Source organism: Phoca vitulina, unplaced genomic scaffold (genome assembly GCF_004348235.1).
Source record: "Phoca vitulina isolate PV1807 unplaced genomic scaffold, GSC_HSeal_1.0 scaffold14, whole genome shotgun sequence".
In the NCBI taxonomy this organism is placed as follows: Eukaryota; Metazoa; Chordata; class Mammalia; order Carnivora; family Phocidae; genus Phoca; species Phoca vitulina.
In genome coordinates this window covers 31,167,520-31,182,423 of record NW_022589717.1, presented here as the reverse complement: position 1 = coordinate 31,182,423, position 14,904 = coordinate 31,167,520, and the positions used below count along the sequence as shown (strand labels likewise).

The following is a 14,904-nucleotide window of genomic DNA, read 5'->3' as shown; positions in this document are numbered from 1 at the left end:
GTAAACAAAGCTTCTGTCAGACACAGAGATTCACACTCTCTCCTTCTGGAACCCTCCTGACCCGTTCTGGCTTGCCCGCTGTCTGCAGTCTGGGACCAGTTAGTCAACAGGGAAAATGAAGGACAGATAACCCACTCATGAGAAATAGGCAGATGAATGAATGTATAACATATTCCCGACAACGGTGTTGGTTTGCAAAGCTGCAATGTTCAATTCTGCAAATTTGAACCCAAGTATTTATTCTATTATTTACAAATGAAATAATCCTCGAGATTCCAAGGAATCAAAAACAAGGCCAATCAAATTCCACGCCAGCAGTAAATGTGCCAAGATGTATTTGAAAAAATTAACTCTAGAAAGCGGCTTAAAAAAAAAAAAAACGAACCATCTTATATATTAATCCTTTAAACCCTTTCTTTAAACAAATTTCAAAGACAGAGTTCAAGAAAAAAGTATAGATGGAACTGATACTCAGCCAGTGCCCACAAATATAACCAAAGGGGTTACAAAAATGTGGAAACACTTCCCTTAGGACTGATAAACAGCTGTTGCCTCAAGCCCCCTGAGTCAACCTCTCCCTTTCATTTATTTATTTTTAAAGATTTTATTTATTTATTTGACAGAGAGAGACACAGCGAGAGAGGGAACACAAGCAGGGGGAGTGGCAGAGGGAGAAGCAGGCTTCCCGCGGAGCAGGGAGCCCGATGCGGGGCTCGATCCCAGGACCCTGGGACCATGACCTGAGCCGAAGGCAGACGCTTAACGACTGAGCCACCCAGGCGCCCCAACCCCTCCCTTTCAACCACCCTCCCAACTTTGATTCTTTTTCAATCTCCTCCTGCTGCAGCAGCTGAAAGTTTGACGTGTGCGGGAGGTGCCCCCCTCCCCCCTCCCCTGCACTGGGACCCTGCTCCACCTTTTGACAGGAGTCTGTACTGATCATCTGGGATCCCTGCCTTACCTGTGAAGTATTGACATTACCTCTAGTAGGAAAGAATAGGCTTTATAGCTTGTTAAAAGCAGCAGTATATGGCAACATAGTTAAAATCATGGGCTCCTGAAAAACTCAGGCTTGAAACTCAGTTCTACCTTTTCCTGAACAGCTGTAAAATCCTAAACATTTTATATAAATCTGAGCTCAGGGATGTATTCAATGTGAAAAATAAATGCACTTACTTTCAGATTAGTGGCAGTTAAAACACTTAGTCCAGTTTCTCGAATACCACAGTGATTCGAAAAATGTCGACGCATTCCCTGAGTGGTGTCTATTTGCAGTGATTATCAGTTAAGTGTAATGGGAGGTTCACACAACCTAAAGTGGTTCAGTTTACCTGCTTTCTTTTAGTTTGTGTTTCGCCAGTGTCCTCTGAAGTGCAAGGTTCAGCCGCTCCAACTAAAAATTGAGAAGAAAAGTTTTAAACGTTCCCTTCAACAATTTACTTGAAGATAGATATTTTAAACATTTGTCCTGGAAGTTTTTCTATCAAGCAGAAACATGATTACTTTACTGATGAGTGCGGTGAATTTACGCTTTGTAAACGGAGACTGATTTTCCATAAATTTCTCAACTCTGGGAAGAAACAATGAGCTTTGACTAATTTGAGTTTGGTTGATGTGGACTGTGGCTCCCAGGCTTCGCACTTTGTGGGTGGTCTCACTGACAGCCACAAAACAAGGTCAGCCTGAATCGGAATCCAAATAGAAGACTCCAGTTGGTAATGCCAGGTCTTCCACGAAGGAATTGTGAGCACCACTTCCGCTGGGTCAGGAAATCCTCTTGGATGTGCTGCCAACGCTTCAATCTCAGCGTGGCTCGAGCCAACCAAATTCCTGTTCTCTTCACAAACCCTACACCCGGCCCCCCTGCTGATTTTCTCAACTACAAATGCGAATTTATGTTTCATATTTCATTTACATGTCCTGGCCTAGAAAACTCTGGAGCTATCTCTGTCTTTCCCCTTTCTCTAATACCTTAAATCCAAGCTTTCACCAAGGTCAGTTGATCCCTGATTTGAAACAAATCTTGCATTTACCCAAACTTGTACTAATCTCCTTTCTTTGAACTAATTATTTTCATCAAATACTTACACGTTTACTCTCTTTTATTGATTTCCGAGTATTTCATGAGTTTTTCCACATTGTAAGTTATTTGTATATATTGCTTATATTTGTATATAAGCCTCCATACTTCATAAATACTTGACGATCTATTAATCTCTGTTAACAGCTTATTTTCTCTAACTAGTTGGTAAGTAGGACTTACAGCGTTGGTTAGCAGGGCTGCCAATGTTTTGCATTCCATATAAAAACCATATGTATCTATAAGTGTATATATAACTGTTGATTCTTTCTATGGTTTGCCCAGAGGAAAGTAAAGAATTTTCTGGTTATGTTCCAAGTTGGGAAATTCCTTTTTCCCTAAGAACTATTTATATCCCTCTTACAGTTCCCACTGGTCAAGTGAGGCAGTGGAGTTAAGCAAAATAGAGCAAGCTTCTGTTTTAATAAAATGAGTTATGGAAAGAATTTTTAGTTTTAAAGTGCATATAGAGCTTAGGGAAAAAATCTGGAATTTATTGGAAAAAACAGAAATGAAAAGTTTGCATTGGATGAGCAATAACACCTTTTCAGGCCCTTTTATTCCACTACTCTGGAATGACATCTCCCCACTCTAAATCTTCTAAGGATACTTGCCCCCTCCCCTGCCAAAAAAACCCCAAACAAACCCAAAACACCATGACTGCAGAGTTAAATCTAATTATCTAAAACAAGAACTATAATGCTGTCAAATGCCGTTCTGAGTCTCTCCTTTAGGTTGCTGATAGAATTGAAACTAAACAGTAGGCTAAGCATTAAATCTGTCCACATAAAAAAGAATCAGTGAAAAAAAAAAGTTGTATTTGATCAAAGACATGCTGATGTTTGGACAGTTGATGAAGTGACCTACACTCATCACTACATAGTCCAAATGCATCCAGCAAGTACTGTTATAAGGCAAATGGTCTCAGTTGTCAGAGTTCTAGTCATTAATGCCAAATGTACCCCTTTTACCCCCTAGAGTTCCTACAGCTTTGCCTTCCCTGCTACATGACGCTCTAGTCAAATTTTGATTTTTATTCCTATGAGTTCACGAACAACACAGATTATTCCAAATGAAGAAAAAGAAAAAAAGGTAAAATATCATTTAGAGTTGGTATTCAGAATGTTTTTAATATTTTTTTTAAATTTTTTGAAGACTTTATTTATTTATTTGAGAGAGAGCATGCACAAGCAGGGGGAGCAGCAGGCAGAGGGAGAAGCAGGCTTCCCACTGAGCAGGGAGCCCGATGCGGGGCTCGATCCTGAGATCACGACCCGAGCCAAAGGCAGACGCCCAACCGACTGAGCCACCCAGGCGCCCCCAGAATGTTTTTAAAAGAGATTCTGACGTGTGTCTGACTTCAATGGCAGGAATTCAAAATTTATCTAACACAATAATGAAGCCAACATGGTAATGACAGGACCCAGGGAAGGCATGGGAGCCCTCCAGCTTTCCCATCCTCACCATCTGTTCATCTCTGTGTGTCTCACTCTGTTCTTGGAAATGAGAGTCCCAACCACTTCCCAGACGATGATGCCAACCAACTCCCTATGAAGTATGATGTCGCCCATCCCAGCCAAAGCTGGCTGCCCAGTAACTGGGGTGGGGTGAGAATAATGAAATATTTCCATGTCAAAGGCCATTAACCAAAGTCCTATTGTGTTAAAACTGTATTTGAAGTAAGTTCCCTCAACTCTCTGTTGATTCTAATTTCTCCATCTTCAAGCTTCAGTGCTAGTCCCTTCTTTCTCAGTCACCCTAGCCATACTGTTGACAGGAGTAATGCTCTGCCCTTCGGCAGATGTGTGACTTTAGTCAAGTCGTTTAACCTCCCTAAGTCCTTCCTGGAAATGAAACAAGATTACCTTTGAAGTTCCTTTAAGTTTTAAAAGTCAGCAGTCTGTGCTTCTTCAGTGCTCCACACAAAGCAAAGGGTGGGTGTTGGGTGAATTAAAAATGTTCAGTGGATTATTATAGCTGGAGTCAGATTAGATCAATGTCCAATCTCTCAGATTAAGTGAGTTTATATAAAACTGTGAACACTGCCAGAGGGAAGAAGACATCATGAAGACTTGTCAGCTGCTCTTCTTGTTAGCCCTGCAGGGGGAGAGGAGCTCTCCACATATCCCTCTATTCCTAAGATATGTGACTTCATTAGGTACGTGCCCTGTCCCCAGGATTCTCTTATAGGTGGATTGACAGAAGGTGCTCCAGATCTCAAAGGGGCATGAGGCTACACAGCTCACAGAGCTAGATCAAGAAGTGTCCGAGCTAATGTGCAAGCATGGGGCCATGACTCTGACTCAAGGAAACAGGTCAAGCCTGGCTTGTGCAGAGACTTCAGACGCAGAGCCGGAGGAGGAAAAGGGAGATTTTCCCACCTCAACAAATGGCAGGGAACATACGATGCTTTTTGGAATTAGAAGAAAATGAGTAGAAGATAAGTTATTCTTCAAGGAATTTAATTTTAAGATAATAGCTAACAACTAACAGGCACTTATGGTATGGCAAGAGTCATGGATTAAGTCCCTTCGCGCTCATCAAAACTCTAGGGAGTAGGTACTGTTATTACCACCATTTCACAGATAAGGAAGCTGAGGATAAGAGGGGCTAAGTGGTTACTCAAAGTCATAAAGCTCATCAGAGTGCAGGATCCTGTTGAAAAGAATTCAAGATCTTAAACATTGATTAAGATTAAGCATAATTTAAGAACATGATTGCTTTCAAGAAATGGTTTTATACGTTTCCAGGAAATGGTTTTATACGTTTCCAGGAAATAGTCCACATTTCTTATAGCCTTGCAAGTGAGAAAGCAAGGGTTAACATTTTCCTTAAAAAATATTCTTTTACAATTTTCAAAATATCAGTAAAATCTCAAAAGGGCAAGCACTCACCTCGGGAAAAATCAGTTTACAAATACTCTCCGCTAACGTATGAAGATAGACTCGGCTCCTACTGGTCTTTCTTTGAGGAAGACTTCTTTGTACATTCTTCTCAGGGACATCCTGACAGATGGGCAGAGTTGCTTTGCCACTCTCTGAGCTTCCTGCTATCTCTTCCCCCGGCTCCTTGGGAACCTGCCCAGGTGCCAGTAAGGACAAAGGGCATTCCCCTGTGATCTTGAGATCCTTCAGCTTTGTGCAGAACATGGTGTTAGTAGCCTCTCACCCTGCTGCAGAGCACCTCTGGGTGAGCCGTTCTTCTTATGTGGGACTGACCAGCGGAAGCCACTAGCAGATCAAGGATACTGGTGACTGGGGTGTCTATGGGTAGTAGAAAGTCAGAACAGAAAGACACGTGATTTTGTATACTTACAAAAACAGAAAAAGAGAGGTGTAAAAAATCAAAGACCATACATTCATATGTATTTTCAAGTAAGAAGAAAATTCTGGTGGACGTGTCAGTTCCAAAATGGATGAACCATTTGGTAAAGGTCTTTATTTGCTATGTGTGCATTTTAGTATCCTAGTAAAATACTTGGTTTTAATATTTTTCGAATGGAGCATAATTTTCTCCCAAATGTCCCTACCACAAATGACTGATTTCCATTTTTATAGCCCATTCGGGCTAGTTTGATTCCACAAGAGTGGAACTTAATGGTTTTATGACAAAAGCCAAGTATAAATCTATGTCTTAGGGCTAAGTACTACATTCTCATTATGCTCTCCTTTCTGAAAAATCAGAATAGCAGAAACCAGTGTCTCCCAATATTTAAAGGAAAAAAAAAAAAAATATATATATATGTAGTGATGCTCAAGTACATGTTTTTGGATCTGAAATACTGAGTTTCAGATGAAAAAAGATTAATTGAAATGATTACTGCAAAAGAAGATACTTGTTTCTATAAATAGCAAAATAATTTTAAAATATCATCAAAATGAAAAACAAATAATTTTTTTTTCGAAGAACTCCTCTAAGATCATGCCATGGGATTTGCAGGGGCCTCTGGATCTGAATCTAGATGACACTGGAGTAAACCAAGAAGTTGCTGCTACTCTCTACTTAAAGTCCTCCCCCAAATCTGTGATCACATGTAATTTATGAATCTTCAAGAAGATACAAGGAAGATCCTATCTATACAAGGAAGATCCTATCTATTCACGAGCAGAAGACATTTTCTGCCAGAATAGAATAGGGAGTTCTCTCAGCAGGCTACTGAGTGACCCAAAGGTAATTTGGTGATAGAGGGAATGGTTACTTGGAGTCCTAGAAATCCCAGGCTCTCAACCACATTTATTTTATGATTCAATTCTGAGAAAATAGATGTTACTCAGTCTTTAATGCATCTGAACGTAACTATTACTCACTAACTTCCATTCTCATACATGCTTTAGATCAGTGGACAGTAGACCTTTCTGTAAAAGGCCAGAGAGTAGATAATTTCAGCTTTGTGGGTTTCTATCAGTGACTTAACTCCTGCCATTGCAGCATGAATGCAACCACAGCTGATATACAAAGGAATGGAATGGATGTGTTCCAATAAAACTTTATTTGCAAAAACAATTTGCTGTGGATTTGGCCCTCAGATTCACCCTATCGATTTGGATCAGCCATAGCTTGCTGACCTCTGGTAATAGAAAGCTGAGCAGGTTAACTGAAGCATTTTAATCCAAACAGAATTCTGCCTGTAGGACCAGAGTTACTTCCTCATCTCCTCTACCCACCCCACCTCCAAAATATAGCAGCCTATGTGGATCCAGTTTTGTACAACTTGAAAGTAAAAAAAGGCAGCATAGTAGATAATATTAAATAACTATAAAAATTACAATACCATTATTTTATATTAATTTTCAGGAAAAAGAGCTATATTAACTGAATGCCATGATTTCAGTTATATCAAAAGATAATTATAATAACTAGAAGAAGAGAGTACTCAAAAAAAAAAGGAAAGCAACAAAAAAAAACAAATTTTAGATTGGATCTGATGAAGGAATAGAATTTTTCCTTAAAATAAGTTATTCTGGTAGTACATATCAGAATTTTAGTTTGGGACTTAGGGGTTTGACATAATACAGTTTATGATAAAGTCTCCCACTAAGTTTAACCTTCTCATTAATGTTGGATTTCAACCCTTGTTCCCAAACCCAATATTTTGATTCTCAGCCTCCTATTCAATCTCGCTGCAGAAGAATAAAACCGACCAGTCAACCTTGAAATTCTTTCTTCTCCTATATTGCACAGCACTATAATTTCCAGAAAATGTGTCTAACACTGTTTTTTATTAAGTAAAAACAGCAACAGGAAACAAGTTGTGCTTACTTTAAGATCAGTTAAGTGTTTAGTCTCATTAAATCACATATGTGTAAACAAGCTAATTAGCATTCTTCATCTGCTCAACTGATGAAATTACATTACGAAACAGATGCACTCAGTGCTGATACCTTGGAAACCTATGTTTGTCTTGTGTTTGCCTGCTAGGAATACAGAATACGTTCTTCAACTAAACAAGTGATGATTTTCATGTGTAACATTAGCAGTGACTTTGGAAATGGTTTGGTCAGTGGCTGAACTCAGTACATAGATGGTTGTAGAAATGCGAGTAACATGGTAAGGGAAAAACAAATTAATTAAAGTAATAAACTTGGTGACAAGGCCTTGGCGAGCAGTGGGATATATGTTCTCAGAAACTCGGAGAGGTATTTGCCATCCCCGAGGTTGATGATTAAACAGCCTTCAAATGTATTGAATGCTCTCTCCCTTTTACTAGTAAGTGATTAACTCTGCTATGGTGAGAATAATGACCCAGCTACTGGCCTCATATTAATAACCAGGATGCGTGATTGTTCAGGTAAGGGGGCTGTCCATCATTTCAACTCTAGAGTTACACACAAAATCTTGTTTTCTACTTATACCAAGATCTGAGAGAAAATACCCCATAAGGACTTTGACACAGAAAACCTCTTTTACGACAGCAGGTCTTAAAGAGCAGATTTCAAATTAGAAATTGGGATAGTGGGAGGAGCCTAAGAACTAAGTCTCTATAGTGAAAGCAAATAGTTATAGTCAATGTCCAATTTCAGGCCTAGCACCTAGCCATGCCAAAATCTGTGGTTAAAGAGATGTAAGTGTTTTAAGATCAAATTCCAAAGTTGAAATTTTTAAGAGTAGCTGAAAGGAGAAGAGAACTTAGAAACAAAAAGTGCCTTAGTGAGGATGAAGTTTGCATACAGCAGCACAGACTCATCACCATTTTCATAAATTGGTGTCAAGCTTAATTTTCAGGTAGACCAGAAATCTAAAAAGTCTTTCTTCTTCAAAAATAAAAAAAAATTAAATAAAACTCCATAAATCAGCCTTTCATAATGTGTTTCTTTTCATTTTTCAGTGGGAAATATTTGTAGAACTTTCTCCTGTGATCTATCAGGAAACCAGGACAAAGTACTAGAAAAACTGGTAAGAATGTCCAAGTCACTCCAGTACTAAGTTTAAAAAAAAAAAAAAAGCAAGCCAATGTCAGAGTGTTTCATCTCATCCCTGTTCCCCCTTATGGTCACACTTCTTGAAAGATGAGGCCTTAGGTGCTGTGTTCACTTCCTTAAAAAATAATTTATTCCTAAGTCTACAATTCCCTGGCTTTTGCTTCCACTGAGTTACTGACACCCTGACACGATAACCTCTGAAAAGTTAAAGATCATGAACCTTCTGGCTTTTAACATAGTTGACGAATTCTCAAGTGCCATTTGCCTTTTCTTTTTCATAATCTCCACTCCCACAGATTCTTTGATACTTCTACGTCATTCACTTTTCATTCTGTTCAACAGGTATTTGCGGTGGCCTATACTATGTGTCAGGCCTTCTTCCAGGCACAGGGACAAAGAAGTGAAAAAAGGACATTGCCTGCCCTCTTGGAGTTCACAATCTGGCAGCAGAACTATTTCTGACATATCAGTTCCACGTGTGATCCATGCTACATAAAGGAAAAGGGCAAGTGAGTGCTCTCAGAGTGCAAATCAGGGATCCAAACCCAGTCCCAGGAGGAAGAGACATCTGAGCGGAGCTGTGACCCTGAACTAGGTCAAGAGAGTTCCAAACAGAACAGCATGCTTGGGGGCCAAGACAGACCTAGCTATGTTCTAGGAACTGAAATAATTCCAGCATGGCTAGAGCATGGGCTCAGGGAGAGCAAGGTGATGGTGGAGGTAGCTGAGACAGGCAGAGGGCAAGATTGTGGAGGGCTCTCTAAACCTTGTTAAACAAAGAAAAACTATTCTATGAGCAACCACCTGAAAGACTAAGATGTAAGAATGTGAATAGGTTAGATTGTACTTTTAAAGGATTATTTGGAATGGAGAATGAGAAATGTGTTAGAGTTGGACAGGTGGCTGATCTGGGTTGGACTAAAATAATGACCTTAGCATGAAAGAGTGGATCAATTCCAGAGTATTTCAAGTAGAAATCTACAGCCCTTAGCTATTGACTGGATATGGGAGCTGAAGGACAGTGAAGACATATTCCTCTGACTTTACTTCTCAATACCACAGTGAAGAAAAGACTCTAGGGCCCATGGAGAGCAATCAAAAGGGTCCATGATCCATTTCCTATGACTTTGGTTATTCAATCATAACTGAGCCCAGAATTTGGGTTTTCACTATTACATAACACCTTGTGGGAGTCAGTGTGCTCCAATTCTCTTGCTAAAATCTCCTTTTGGAAAGTAATTTCTCCTTCTTCAAAAGCCCAGATGTGGGAAAGCTGACTCCAGTTTATGTTATAGAACAGAGCATTCACCTTCCAAGACTGCATCCGCGTGCAAGTGTAAGGTGTTTCCAGCTATCTTTAAGAAGAGTGTAGGGTACTTACTTTGAATTTTTGTAACTGGAGAGCCCATACAGTCAACCTTCCCAAAACAAAGAAGTCAACTCTAAGGGCAATGGCAACCTCAGTTCTAGAGACCAAAATGCCAGAAATCCCCCCTCGCCTGATGGCAACTGCCTCACCAAAGCTACAGTATCCATACAGCTTATGTTTAATAATAATTATGACAATAATTTTATTTAATACTGATAATTCTAGTTTAACAAACGGTATTTTCTTTTTTTTATGATTTATTTATTTATTTGAGAGAGAGAGAGAAAAAGTGTGAGGGGACGGGCAGAGAGAGGGAGAGAAGCGGACTCCCCTGAGCACAGAGACCCACATGGGGCTCAATCTCAGGACCCCGCGATCACGACCCGAGCCAAAATTAAGAGTCAGATGCTCAATCGACTGAGGCACTCAGGTGCCCCAAACTGTATTAATTCTCCATTAAAAATAAGGTGGGTATGATTCACAATCTTTTTTCATTAGAATTGGGAGCAATTCTCTGACATCTTTGAAGTAATAGCAGAGTTTAGGATAGTCTATAGTAGGGAGATTTTAACTCTGAGATTCTCAGTTTTTATATCAAAATGTTTACAGAATGTTTTATAACTAAAGAACTAAACCTTTGGGACTATAAATCCTAAATCTCTATGTTTAAGACTTTCTAGTGTGACTATCACTGAAATTTGAATACATGCAGTTAGTATGTCTTCAAATTAAATATCATTACCACTTACAGTAAGTCATGTAGGTCATAAGGAAATCAGATAAATATTTCAATATTTTGCTCCTGAAATATATAAAACAATTTCCTGTAGCTATTTCTGTGATTCCCATCATTGTTTTACTACTAAAATAGTTCCTTAGAGACTTAGTCATTTAAAAATATATTTACTGAACATATAACAATTAGCATGAAAGGAGTTACATGCGAAATGGAATTCCTTTTTACACCATAAAAAGCCATTTTGTTTTTATCTATTTTCAGATAAATCCTGTGTATTTCTGTGATGTAAACTGGCTCATATGCAGTCATAAAGAGGGGAATAATGTTTGTATAAAGTAGCAGTTATGCTGGATCTCCAACCACTCCACCTTCTTCCTCCCAGCTCAGCTGACCTCACGTCGCGTCTTGGAAGTACTTACCACCGTTTTCCTCTATTTTCTTCCTCAGCTCCATAGCTCAGCAGGCTCAGAACTTCCTTATAGTTCCTTCCGATCAAACTACTTTCACCTTTTCCCCTAATGTCAGGCCCATTGTTAATTGCAGTAGCGCAGTATTCCTTAGAATTCCTTAGAATGCAACCAGTCTTTTTACCTAAGCTGGTATAGCTTTTATGATTGTTATTGCTTTTGTTGGTGCTCATCGTGCCAACTGGTTTCACCCTAACACATTTTCTTCCCACAAGTCCTTTTATTTTTAGTGCAGTTTTGCAGCATATGAGGTTTTTCAGGAACGCATACATGGTGTTGTTTTAGAAATGCCTGTACTCCCAGCAATGTTTGGTTTAAATTTGCAAGTAAGGCAAAAAGCTGACTTAACTACCTAGAAAAGACACTCAGTAAGGTCACATTCTTGAAGAGTCTACAGAGTCCATTATGATATAGGTAATACAGCCTGATGAACCTTTTAAAATGAAAACAAGTCCATGATGATTAAACAATTGGGCTGATTGATACATTTCAGTTAAGTAGCAAGATAAAACTAATGACCATCTAACATCAGAACTTCTCCATTTTCTTTTCTTTTTAATTTCGGCCAATCAGGAAGACCTGGAAACACATCTTGGATTTCATATACATGTGTACATACACATACACACTTATTTGCCCTCTTGTGCAATGATGACTTTTTTAAGTGTCTGAGATTATATATTTATATCTATATCTCTGAAGATGATTAGTATGAGAGAGACTTCATGCTTGGAGAGATCAGTTCACACAAATGTTGGGGCCATGCAGAGTCGTGCCCTGAGGTAGTACGGTTAGTATAGAATGACCTAGCTCAGGCTCTGGGACCAGAGAGTCTGTGTCTGCTCCTTGCCTCTACCATCTACCAGCTCTGTGACCTTGGTTAAGTTCTTAACTTCCACCTCCGCTTTCTCCATCTGGAAAACAGGGATGCTAAAAGCAACTGTCTCATAAATATGTTATGAAAGTAAACAAATTGATAAATGTAAAGCACTTAGACAAGTACCTGCGGCCAACATGTAATGACTAATGTTGACTATCACAATTCCTACTTAGCAGTAGTGCAACACTGGACAGGTTTCTTAATTTCACTGAGTTTCTGTTACCTCAACTCTAAAATGGTAAAATGGTGATGAAACAGGGATGTATGAAGGATTAGAAAAAAATCTATGCAAAGACATTGTACAAGAGAATCATGCTAAAAGAAGTCACTAAATAAAAGATTGACAAATTTATTCTATTTCCTCAGAAAGATCAAGTCATGTCTTATACCTATGACACCTTTCCTATTTCCTTTCAAAGCCAGTTTAAGGGAACTCTAATATATAGCAGGTGCTTGGTACTCTACAAATTTGGAAAACATCCTCCACTTGAAGAACATTAATGCATACCAAGAAAATAATATCTACGTCAGTAATTAGGGTTTCTTTTATTGGATTACAAAATAATAGAGTTTACAGCATAGCCCAGAAGAGTAAGATTCTAATTTGGTCTTATCTTATATAATTCCATTAGCTAGTAAGTTGCATGCCAAATTTCTTTAATAAAATATTAGAATAAATTGATGGACTATGTTAGATTTTAAATCTGTTTTTCCACTCATGAAACCAAGCCTGTGATATAAATCAAGCAAACCTTACATCACTGAAGTACATATTATTTTCTGTAAATCCACATTATTCCTAATGTGGAAAAATTTTTAAACAAAATAAACCTGTAACTGAAATAGAAATTCTGTGGTATCTGATTTTCTTTTCCTAGAATGCTAGGTTGACAAATGATTCGTATTGTTATACAAACAATCTTGCCTTCAATCACTGCTTTCATAAGCTAACTGTTCTCAATATTGATTCAGCGTTAACCCTTTTATGTACTTAACTTCTCAGTGTGTACTTATTTGGTAGAAAGATTTAAGAGATGGGTAGGGAGAGATTAATTAGCATGTTAATTTTAGGATATTTGTGAAATCAAATTAAGTCACCCAGAGTCTGATTAAAATAGGAGATGCCGAGGTTTCTAACAAGAATAAAGTGGATTCCGGTTTTGACTGTCACATCTGTGGAGCATTTGAATTAACATTTTAACAATGAGGAGATATCAAAGTGGCCTCATCTTTGATGGGAAGAAAGGGGTGACTGGACTAGCACAGAATTCACCCTCTGGTAGAGGAAAATAGAATTATCTGGGCTTTAACCTGTCATATTTGGAAAGGAGACTCTGGAAGACACAATAATGACCCTCATGAGTCTTCTAACCCAGCCTTTGACACTTTTCTCAAGATCCTTGAGAAAAAGGGCTCCAAACTACAAAGCCATGAAAACTTAAGACTTGTAAGCACCTTCTCTCAACAAAGAGAAAAAACAAGAACAGGAACAAATATATCAATAGTAGAGGCACAAGCAGTGAAGGCGATGCCTACACTGGGCCAGGACTAGGAAGGTCAGATAAAGCTAAACCCCACACTCAGGAAAACACTAGACTTTCAGGAAACCCCCCCCCCCTTTTTAGGAGAAAGAAAGTGTGTGAGAGTGGGGGGGGGCAGGGGGGGCAGAGAGAATCTCAAACAGACAAAACTCCATGCCAGCGTGGAGCCCGATGGGGGAGGAGGGGCTCAATCTCACGACCCTGAGATCATGACCTGAGCTGAAATCAAGAGTCAGATGCTCAACTGACTGAGCCGCCCAGGCGCCCTTCTTGGGGCCTTTTAAAGCAGGGGTTGGCAAACAGTGGCGAAATCCAACCTGCTGCCTGTTCTTGTTCTGCCCTAGAGCTAAGATGGTCTTTATGTTACTAAGTGGTTGAATAAATCCAAAGAATACTTCATGATACATGTACACTATATGAGATTCAAATTGCAGGGTCCATAAATAAAGTTTCATTGGAACATAGCCACGCTATGACAGAATAAGAAATATATATTTGGCTTCTGCCTGCTGTTTCCTGGCACACAACTGCTGAAACCTAAGGAATCTCCAAAGTGATAAGGCTCCTGGATAGCTTCGGGATGGGGCCTGGTTGCCGGGGGAACCAACCATGTGATTAGAGGGTTGGAATTCTCTCTCCCTTCCTGGGCGCTGGAAAGCAGAGAGAGTCTGAAGGTAGAGTTAATCACTGATGGTCAATGATCTCATCAATCATGCCTAGCTCATGAAGCCTCCATAAAAAATCCTAACCAGAGGGGTTTTGGAGAGCTTCTGGGATGGTGAACATGTGAAGGTGCTAGGTGGGTAACACGCCCGGAGAAGGTATGTAAAGGTTGTGTTTTGAAAAAGACCTCCTTCTTCTACAATTTACAATTCACCCAAAAATCCCACCCTGGAGACCCCAGGAAAGATGTTTCTCTGGAAGCTCCTGGGGACATCATGGGTAGTAAGGGGCCTTCCTGGGTTCTCAGTTCAATAGCAGAGCTCTTCTGATTCATGAGACAGAAAATGACCTTCTTGGGCGCCTGGGTGGCTCAGTTGGTTAAGCGACTGCCTTCGGCTCAGGTCATGATCCTGGAGTCCTGGGATCGAGTCCCGCATCGGGCTCCCTGCTCTGCAGGGAGTCTGCTCCTCCCTCTGAACCTCCCCCCTCTCATGTGCTCTCATTCTCTCTCTCTCAAATAAATAAATAAAACCTTAAAAAAAAAAAAAAAAAAAGAAAATGACCTTCTGTCACCAACAGTGGGATACAGATCCTTGATGCTCATGTGGGAACCAGGCCAGCAAAAGAAATGCAGCAGGGTCCAGCACAAATTCCATTCTTTCTGAACTTTTACATAATGATTAAATTAAAAGAAATCATTACCAGAAGTAAATTTTGGCTTCTGGATGTGTCTTTTGCAGGTATAT

General features: G+C 39.5%; 1 protein-coding gene across 5 annotated transcripts in view; it reads right to left on the bottom strand.

The window, feature by feature from the left end:
* Positions 1–14,904, bottom strand: part of GUCY1A1 (guanylate cyclase 1 soluble subunit alpha 1) — a 60,883-nt gene that overhangs the window by 24,001 nt on the left and 21,978 nt on the right. For 4 of the 5 annotated variants that reach the window (XM_032413049.1, XM_032413050.1, XM_032413051.1 and 1 more), the window contains 2 exons: positions 4,975–5,343; positions 1,332–1,393 (listed from right to left, as the gene is read on the bottom strand). In XM_032413049.1, coding sequence (XP_032268940.1) covers positions 1,332–1,393; positions 4,975–5,229 — 317 coding nt within the window. In that variant the 5' untranslated portion in view covers positions 5,230–5,343. Of the gene's footprint in view, positions 1–1,331; positions 1,394–4,974; positions 5,344–11,026; positions 12,521–14,904 lie in introns of those variants that run through there. The other variant, XM_032413052.1, reaches the window with a different exon arrangement.